The sequence below is a fragment of the Manacus vitellinus genome, unplaced genomic scaffold, assembly GCF_001715985.3.
Source record: "Manacus vitellinus isolate BGI_N305 unplaced genomic scaffold, ASM171598v3 scaffold_64_pilon, whole genome shotgun sequence".
In the NCBI taxonomy this organism is placed as follows: Eukaryota; Metazoa; Chordata; class Aves; order Passeriformes; family Pipridae; genus Manacus; species Manacus vitellinus.
The window spans coordinates 1838686-1848454 of NW_021940718.1; the positions used below are offsets into that span (position 1 = coordinate 1838686).

Sequence of the window (9769 nt, forward strand, 5' to 3'; positions counted from 1 at the left end):
GGGACAGAGTGGGATTGTTGGGGTGTCCTGGGCAGGGCCAGGAATTGGACTTGATGATCCTTGTGGAACCCATCTCAGGATATTCCATGACTCCATGCAGGTCCCTGGATAGCAAAGTCAGTGAGTGTTGTTAGGCCGCCCTGGAAGGTGCAGTAATTCAGCCCTGCTACAGTCAGGACAAGGCAGGTGTTGGGCTGTGAGGCTCAGCGAGAGCATGTGAAGGGATGGAGAGGGCATGGGGTTAGGGGGATGTGTTTAATAGAGCTGCAAAAGGAAAACAGGGCTTGTCCTGGGGCTGTTGGATGCTCTGCTTGGTGTCCTCTGGCAGTGGAACTACTCCTGATGTTCTTCCCAGAGCCTGCTCTTGCCTGACAGAGAGAAGGTGACTCCTTCAAACAGCAGAAGAAATAATTTACGGTGATCATCAGACTGCAACTAAAGGTATTGTTCAGTTCCCCAAGTGTTTAGTGAGGGAAATTTCAAGGACAAGCACTCAAACTTAGAGAATGCCTTGAGCCTGAACTTGGTATCTAAATCTGAGCTCTGTTATGTGTTATACTATCACAGATTATAGCTAGTTCCTTAACACCAAGGCTTATTTTTACAGCAAAAAACCTGCTGTCTCTATCCTGCATCTTTTTATAACATATATTTGGCTACCTCTTAAGCACATGATTGACTGATTGGTTGATTTATTTTATGCATGGCTTTATTTTGGAGTAATCTAAAATGATCCTTCCCTTTCCTCCATTAGCCTCATGCCATTATTCCAAGAAGCCAGGCCATCCCCCCAGATCTGCTGGGCTGGTTAATTGCTCTGCACACACAAACGGGTGCTAATCAGCTTTCTTTCAAGCATGTGTTCATATGTCAACACTTTTGCTTCTGTCAGAAGCTTAAAAATGGAAACAGTTTTCTCTTTAAGAAAACAGGACCCAAATAAGGAGATGGTGGAGTGGTGAAGATTCCTCTAGTGAGCCTGTTCCAGCTCATTCCTTAGAAAGGCTGTGGATGGAAGATCAGAGAAGGGGCCAGTAGATCTGGGATTTGTCCAGAGGTCTCTGGGTTTAAAGACCTGTGCAACCACTTGAGCTCATTTTCCCTGTAGCTTGCCGGGGTACAACTTCTTTCTCTGCCCAAGCTGTTAAAAATCTAAAATTTCACTCATCAGATTCTTTCAGTTGCGAGACAGATCCAACCCAGCCTTGAGCAAAAATGGAAGCTATCAAGAAGAAGATGCAGATGCTGAAGTTGGACAAGGAGAATGCCATTGACAGAGCAGAGCAGGCTGAGACGGATAAAAAGGCAGCTGAGGACAAATGTAAGCAGGTAAGTGGAAATAAAATCACTGGCTGTGTGTGTGCTGTGAAAATAAGTGTCACAAAATACTGTGCTGCAATTTTCTGATTCAGAAAGCAAAATAATTTGAAGTCAGGTTTTCTGTTAATCTTCTTTTGAAGTTTTTTTGCCTTTTTGTTACGCGTATACAGCCAGGTCTAGGCAGTAACTTGTCAGCCATCTCAGTCTTTGCAAAATTAACATCATCCTCAGATTTATTAGCAGTACTTTGTCTAAGTTTTCTTAAATCTTACATAATTGCCTTAATTTTCTTGTGCTTTTGATTCCATGGAAAAGGCCTTTACTTACTCAAAATCAAAGCTGCAAACCTTGACACCTGTAGGACTACTGCTAATAGAGTCAGCTGTGTCTAAACATTAATTAAGCCTCTCCTTGAAGCAAATTAATAAAGTTCACTTCAAGTCTTTGGTGCACAGAGTGCCCCTTAGAGGTGCCAACTAAGACTCAACAGTAGATATGTTCTATCATTTTTCGTCAAGAATAATCAAAAATATCTTAATTTGGATGCTCTGCTTTTAGCTGAATTTTAACGATAAGATTTTCAGTTCTTTTGCTTTTCAATGTCTTTATTCTGGGTGTCTGCCTCCTATTTGAGCTTTGGTATTTTCAGAACAATCTTGAAATGTAAGTTGACTACACTCAAGTTTTTACAGCACTCCTTGTAAAATTACCACCTTTCCCTTTTACATTCTCTAAATGTGGCTGCTTCTACTACATCTTCCAGACTGCTCTAATATGTTATTAGCATTCATTTGGCCTAATATTTCTTTTTCTTTAGAAAAATAAATCTTTGATCTTACTCCTCTTTTCTGAGTTGTCTCAAAATTTTCAGCTTTTTTTTTTTTTTAATGTGGGCACAGTACTCAAGTAGTGATTTTAATATTCATACACAAAGCCAGCATCACCTTCATCCTGCTGCTCACTGTCCCTCTGTTAGAGCACCCAAGCAAGGTTTCAGTTCTCTCACACTCTCTGGTTACTCTGAGGAAAACTATTGCAACGTAACAACGTTCCAGAATAGCACACTACCAAAAACGTCTTCATCATTGAAACTAAAATGAAGAAAGTGCACCAAAACACAAACTATTTTGATAGACTAAATTTGTGTGAAGGTGGAGCTAAACAGATAAATCAGCTTCCCAGCAGACTGAGCTGTTTTGAGTTGCAAATGAAAGGATGGAGCAGATGGGTTTGCAGGCCCACCCTTATCAGCAGCCAGCCTCTGATAACGTGAATTCTTCAGGGAGCATGAGGCAGTTTGTCATTAAACAGTCTCCCAGCAGGTTATAAATAGCACCATTCTAGTGAATAATATGGATTTATATGGTATGGAGGAGTCTGAGCCTCATGGTAGGATGGAGCATATCTTGCTGGGCCACAGTTAGAGAATAATCCGGGTTGGAAGGGACCTCCCGAGGTCACCAGATCCCTTCTACAGCAGGGCCAGCCCTGTTCCCTCCCACTTCCATGTGGGTTGAAGTGTCCTGAGCCTCCCACAAAGGTGATTAGGGAACCACCACTCATTTTTTCCAGCTGTACAGGAATTGAACAGTTTCCTGATAAATCACCACATCTGGGAACAAACACAGAGGCATAATTTAAAAACATTTATAATAATGCTGTAAAACTGATTGTTGCAGAGTGTCCAAAATAAAAATGGGGTGAAAAGGGGCTTATACCCAGTTATATATTAAACCAGATCCCATGTGTGCAGTGGCAGAGAACGTTCTTCAAGGGTGAGATGTTTTTAGTGATCTTTCCCCAGCAACTGCTACCAGTCATTCTCAGACTGTTGTCCCCAGCAGAACTTTGATCTGGTCTTTTGTGACTCTTTGTACGTTAAAATGAAGTTAAACTAATAGTAAAGAGAGGTTTTATCATATTAAACTGTATCTGATACTACATCAGGATGCTCACTTTGGGGGTTTTCTCTCTTGAAAGGTAGAGGATGAGCTGGTTGCTCTGCAAAAGAAGTTGAAAGGAACTGAAGATGAGCTGGACAAGTACTCAGAGGCTCTCAAAGATGCCCAGGAGAAACTGGAGCAGGCTGAGAAGAAGGCCACTGATGTATGTACCCACTTCCCTGTAACTCTGCTCTGTGTATTTTGTAGGTACTGCACTGTTATAGGAACGGCTGAGAATTTCTATACTGCAGCACTAGGCTGAGGATAGAAAGGCAGGGTTGTGGTGCAGGGATTTTCTCTCCTCTCCCCTCTGCCAGAGGGAGCCAGAGCTGTTCTGCACCGAGCCCACGGCACACGCAGCTGCCCCCGGGACACGGTGCCACTCGGGGCTCGATGGACACCCAGAGGAGAACTGATGGCACTGAACCGGGGGGAAGGAGTGCTGTGGGTGGGAATTCTTTAGAAAAACCGAAATCTCCTTTAATCAAGTAAACAAAATCGTGATCTTTGCGGGAAGCCGGGACAGCGGCAGGGCTCCAGCTGTGGCGTAAAGATGCCCTTTGCCTCCATCCCCAGGGTTAAAGAGCAGCCCCGGCTCCCCGCCACCCCTCGGCCGCCCTTTGGCAGCGAACGAGCGGCGGCAGGGCCCGGCAGCGGCGTCACCAGCCCCGGACCCCCCCTTTTTGGAACCGGGAGGTGGGGCCCGGGGAGCGCGGCCGCCGGGGCTGCACCCCCCCGGCACGGGGATGGGGATGGCGATGGGAATAGGGACAGCGGATGGGATGGGAACAGGGATGGGGATTGGGGATGGGGAATGCGGGGGACGGGCGGGCCCGTCCGCGGCCTGCCTGCGCCGACTCCCCGGTGCTACGTCACAGCTCGTACCTCCACCTCCAGCCGCGTGACGTCACCGGGCCATTGAAAGGCGCGGGGCCGCCACGTGCAGCACCTCCGCGCCCAGCCCGCCGTCCGCGCCGCGCCCATGGCCGCGCCGAGCTCCCTGGAAGCCGTCAAGAGGAAGATCCAGTGCCTGCAGCAACAGGCGGATGAGGCGGAGGATCGCGCCCAGGTCCTCCAGCGGGAGCTGGACCTGGAACGGGACCTGCGGGAGAAAGTGAGACCGCCCGGGGCTGCCTGCTCGCCTTCTCTCGGTCGCTCTCTTCCCGGGCTGCTCCTTCCTTCCTGTCTCTGGCTCTCTCTCGCTGGGGCGCGCCCGGCTCTTCCTCGCTGCGGGAGGACGGCTCGCTTGCCTCCATCCCCGGGCTGCTCCCGCTCCGCACGCTCGGCCCGCGGGAGCCGCCGCGCTGCCGCAGCGCCGCGCCCGCCCCGTCCCGTCCGGTCCCGTCCCGGGGGGAACCGGGCGCGGCCCCGGCGCCCGCTGCTTCTCGCGCTTTGGGGCCGATCCCTGCGGAAAAGGGACACCCATCGGCCACGGGTTCGAGCTCCCGTGGGCACCGGGGAGCGCTTGCGAGTTTAGGAGGAAATGGCTGTTTAATTAGGGAAAAGCGCTGCATGACACGGAGCGGGGAGTTCCCGCCTCTCGGCGCCGCACCGCTGGCTCCGGCACAGCTGGGGAATGTCCGAACTGCTGCAAAATAACTTTCCCTCCTGGTTTTCTCACAGAGAAACGCGAACTCTCCACTAGCGTGCGGCTCTCCCAGGGCTGGACAGCTGGTTTCACTTAGATTTGTGTGTAATCAGCCTTCCCGGCATCTTCCTGCTATTTTATCACATGTCAGCGAGTTAGTTTTACCGTATAAGGACTGCGGGCTGCTGCTGGGAGAGGTGGAGCCAGGCTCACCCCAGCTTCCCAGTGGCCCCGGCTCCAGAGCTTTGGAATCTTGCTGAATTAAAATATGACTTAAAAGTGCCCTGTTTAGAGGAAGGAGTTGCTGCCACAGAACATATGCCAGTTTTGTACATGATCGATGCCTTGTGTGTAAATCGAGGAAGTTAAACACAGCACTGGGTAAAAAACAAATGAAATGTTGGATAATTTATGACTAGAGGAATCCTGGGTCAGCTTCCATTTGGATCAGCCACTGAACTCCTTTCCAAGATGGCTCAGCTGTGAATGGAAACCACTTCCTCCAGCTTAGGAGTGGTCAGTGACCAAATTTGCAAAGCTGCAGCAAAACACTTTTTTTTTTTTTTTTAAATGTTTTACCATAAAGCATAAAACAATCACCCTTCCAGAGTCTGTAGCCCATAAAAGTCTTTTTTTTTTAAAAAAGTTAATCTTAGAGATGGCAATCCTGCTCAGATTTGGGGACAATAAAGTGCACAAACCTGGCAGTTATGAAAGCAGGGCTTTATTTTTCTTCAAAAACAAGCAATTAAAGGAGCCATATCTTAATAAACACATATTTATGGACACCAGTTTGTCCATGTTGTCTGTATCAGGCCTTTCTCCTGGCAGTCTCTCCATTTATAAGTCTATTTTTTATACATTAATAGCACTCCAATTACTGAGCAGTTTATTCAATAATATACAAACCTTATCAAGAAATGCTTTCTGCCTAATTCCTTAAGCAGCACAGGAAGCAAAGTGAACTTATTTTAAGAACATATCTAATTTTGCCCCAAAAAAGCCTGACTCTGCCATGTTGAGGCCAACTGTCAGGCCCAGCTGACCGTGAAGATTCTTCAGTGTTTGCAGGCTCAGGAGCCAGGATGGAAAAGGAACTGGCTCAGACCTCAGCAGTGGGTTGTGACTGTGGTCCAGGATGGAACCAAGGGCAGAGAAACCAACAGTGAAGGTTTTGGAACTAAGCCATTATGGGAACAGTTCGTTGTTTAACTGTAGATAGATTCAGCCCGGTAAAGTGATCCAAAAATCCTTCGATCCTCTGGCAGTCCTGTCCTTTGTTGTGTGGCAGGACCGATAAGTACCACTGAAAAAAAAGAAAGGACAAGCACACACTCCATACCTTGACATTCCTGAGATGCCACAGTTTAAGCAAACAAAAAGCAGAGGCAGAAGGGCCCCTGGAGCTCCGGGGAGATGCCATTGCAGTTTTAGGAGAATTGCTTAGTTGGGAAGGTTTTCCAGTGGCCTGTGTAACCCCGGGTCTGGGTGGTTGTTTCACAGGCCGAAGGGGAGGTGGCAGCTCTGAACAGACGCATCCAGCTCGTGGAAGAGGAGTTGGATCGTGCCCAGGAACGACTGGCCACAGCCCTGCAGAAACTGGAGGAGGCTGAGAAAGCAGCAGATGAGAGCGAGAGGTATGGCCCTTTGGGACTTTCTTGGGGTAAAAAATTTAATGTATATGAATGAAATATTCCTGTATAATTTAGTATCTGCAGATCAGAGACTCAGAACTTCTTTATAAGCTTGAGTGAGTAATTCCTTTAGCCTTGAAGAACATGGAGGGTCGTAATGGGCCATTTCTGGGTTACAAATATCAAATTCCACTTCAGGACCTTTGAGACAGAAGTGCTAAAACGCTTCTACATTAAACACGCTTTGACTTCTGCAGGGGAATGAAGGTGATTGAGAACAGAGCAATGAAAGATGAAGAGAAAATGGAGATTCAGGAAATGCAGCTGAAGGAGGCCAAGCACATTGCCGAGGAAGCCGATCGCAAATACGAGGAGGTAAAAGGGAGAAGGAAATGGTGAAACGTTCAGGAGGGCTCTGAAAAAACAACTTCACTCCCCACTTTAGTTCCTCTTTGTGCACTTGTTGATGCTCTAACCTTGGAACATTCCCAACAAGGAGGAGTTTTAACAGTGACTTTGCAGCGTCCTGATGCTAAAAGCACTGCAAAATCTTAACTAATTGGGAGGTCTGTTATGTCTGGGGGGGTGGGATTGATTCTAATTCCCTCATTCCAAAGGAAGCAGGAGTGTAGTGCTTTGAGAGAAATCTGTAAGGAAGCTGTCCCTGCCTGTGGCAAGGGGGTACAATGAGATGATCTTTAAAGCCCTTCCCAACCCAAACCATTTTGGGATTCTGTGAACTCCAGACTGGCCTGACAGAGCTGTTGTGTCTTTACAGGTTGCCCGTAAACTGGTTATTTTGGAGGGTGAACTGGAGCGAGCTGAGGAGCGTGCAGAGGTGTCTGAAGTGTGAGTAACTGTTTAGAATACACTGAAGGTCAACACTATATATCATTAGAAAAATCTACTCCTGGTAGGCAGGCATGTAATCAGTACCTGTAGAAAAGCTTGTTTGTACATTATATACCCACTTTTCTCCTTTCAGACTTAACTACCTCCTGCCTTGTATGTTTTAGATTCTTTGAAAATTAAATCACACTAGTAATTCATACTTTTATTATCCCCCCATAGTAAATGTAGTGACCTTGAAGAGGAGTTAAAGAACGTCACGAACAACCTGAAGTCTTTGGAAGCTCAATCTGAAAAGGTTGGTTCTTGCAGAGAACTAAGGGGTACAGGCAAAGCCAAAACTTGTAAATAAAATTCACAGAAATAAGCCAGAAATACAAAGCAAGTGAGAGGTTTTAGCTGCCTGGCTGTGGCTCCTGCTCCATCAGTTCTGCCCACACCAGCCTGAAAAGCCTGGGGAAGAGGAGAAAACCACGGAAATGGTGTTTGCAGCTGTTGTAAAAGGAAAAGTGGTTATAAATAGATCACAGTTTCATAAACATTTATTATTGTTGCTACAACTTCCCTTAAAGAATGTTTATTGTTTTCACAGTACTCGGAAAAAGAAGATAAATACGAAGAAGAAATCAAGATTCTCTCTGACAAGCTGAAAGAAGTGAGTTTGGCCATCCCCAAAAACTGTATTTTGGCATCATTTCTTTTAAGAGCATCCAGTGACTCTGTTTTAACTTATTTTAGGCTGAAACTCGTGCTGAATTTGCAGAGAGAACCGTTGCCAAACTGGAAAAGTCTATTGATGACCTGGAAGGTATGGAATGGCTCAAATTTCTTTAAAAGTGGTTGGTTCCAAATCAGAAAACAAATTTTAGGAGTGAGTGGTGGGTTTTATTGGCAAAGGGCAGCAGCACTCATCAGGTGTATTGGTAGATGGGTGTGATGTGTCTACTGGGAAGTTCTGAAAGAGGTTTTCCTGCAAACAAGTTGGTAACAACAACCTGCTTTTGGCCAACTCAGGGACTCAAGGGCTCGAGATCCCAACCCTACTTAATCTGCTTACTGAAAAAATAATTGTGGGATTGCAAAAAGGAAACGTAGGTGAAGCTCCTGACCGGGCAGCTGTGTGGGTGTTTTGCTTCCCTTCTGATACTCAACCACGCCTCTGTTTTCTTCTCTTGTTTTCCTCCCCAACTGCTTTGGCTGCTGTTGCCTTCTGCCTGTCTCCTCCTCCTGTGGCCTCCTCTCTTCCCTGCATTTTCTGCTGGCCCTGCTGACGGACAGACGAGCTCTACGCTCAGAAGCTGAAGTACAAAGCCATCAGTGAGGAGCTTGACCATGCCCTCAATGACATGACCTCTTTGTGACCTGCCCCCGTGTGGGGGCACAGGGGGGGCTCCCTCTCGCTGCGTTTCTCAAGCTTTTCTTGCCTGTCCTCCCTGTCACTCCTGTGCCACTTCCACAAGTGACCCTTCCACCTCTGTGGGCACTGAGCTCAATAAAACACGATACCTCTACCTGTCAGCCTTTGGGGTTTCCTTCCTTGGGACTTACCTAAACTGTGCTGGTGACACCACCAAAAACATATTCAGCTCCTCACACAGGGAAGGGCAGACACAGCCAGGGCAGGACCTGGCACTGGCAAACACCTCAGTTTTAGTGTTCCCAGGACACAGGTGGCAGCAAAAAGCTTTGGGTGCTTTTGGTGTGCCCTTGTGTTCCATCTGCCTGGTTAAAAACCTCTCGGTGCAAGGAAAACCCAGCAGGATGTGTCCTGTACATCACACATTAAGTCAGAACACAAGTCTGTCACTTCACAAGAGACATGGCCAAAACCCTCCCTAAATGAGAGCAGTTGCCAAAAGATGCTCCAGCTGTAGAGGTGTGTTAAACACGAAGGTAAGTTACCACAGGTTTTATTAAAAGGAAAAAGCTGTAAAATAACATGGCTTAAGTTGTGTTTTCCTTCTTTCCTACTAGAAAAACTTGCCCAAGCCAAAGAGGAGAACCTGGGCCTGCACCAGACACTGGACCAGACGCTAAACGAACTGAACTGTATATGAGAGGCAGGGACCTGCCCGTGGCCAAGGAACTGCCCCATCCCTGCAGCGCTCCTCTCTCCTTCTTTCTCTCTGTATCCTGGGAAAGCCAATTAAGTTATGACCAGCACAGCCACGCCGGAGGCTCTGGGTGTCACTCGGGGACCTTTTTCCCCCAGACCTCCCCAGGGAGCCCCCGTGGAGCCCCTGCGTGCCCCACCCGTGGCTGCCCCGCACGGTTCATGACTCCTTTTGTATAACCTGGTAGAAGCTGTACCCGGGCAGTGGCGGCACCGCCCGGCCCTGCCCTTCCATATTAAAAATTTCTCTCCGAACCGAGGTTTCCTGGTGGGTTTTTGTGGCGCTCCTCTCCGCGTGACGTCACGCTGGGCAGTGGCAGGA

The 9769-nt window shown here is 47.7% G+C and overlaps 1 protein-coding gene across 4 annotated transcripts; it reads left to right on the forward strand.

The window, feature by feature from the left end:
- The first annotated feature begins 249 nt into the window (after positions 1–249).
- Positions 250–9702, forward strand: TPM4 (tropomyosin 4). Of its 4 annotated transcripts, XM_008933346.3 has the most exons (10): positions 250–437; positions 1168–1329; positions 3301–3426; positions 6355–6488; positions 6743–6860; positions 7264–7334; positions 7557–7632; positions 7927–7989; positions 8073–8142; positions 9309–9702. In XM_008933346.3, exons 2-10 carry the CDS (start codon positions 1216–1218, stop codon positions 9389–9391), a joined length of 855 nt encoding a protein of 284 aa, XP_008931594.1. In that variant the 5' UTR covers positions 250–437; positions 1168–1215; the 3' UTR covers positions 9392–9702. The 4 variants fall into 4 exon arrangements, with proteins under 4 accessions (XP_008931594.1, XP_008931593.1, XP_017944723.1 ...); XM_008933345.3 differs by lacking the exons at positions 250–437; positions 9309–9702 and adding an exon at positions 8613–8914 and having other exon boundaries at positions 980–1329; XM_018089234.3 differs by lacking the exons at positions 250–437; positions 1168–1329; positions 3301–3426 and adding an exon at positions 4199–4377.
- Positions 9703–9769: the final 67 nt, after the last annotated feature.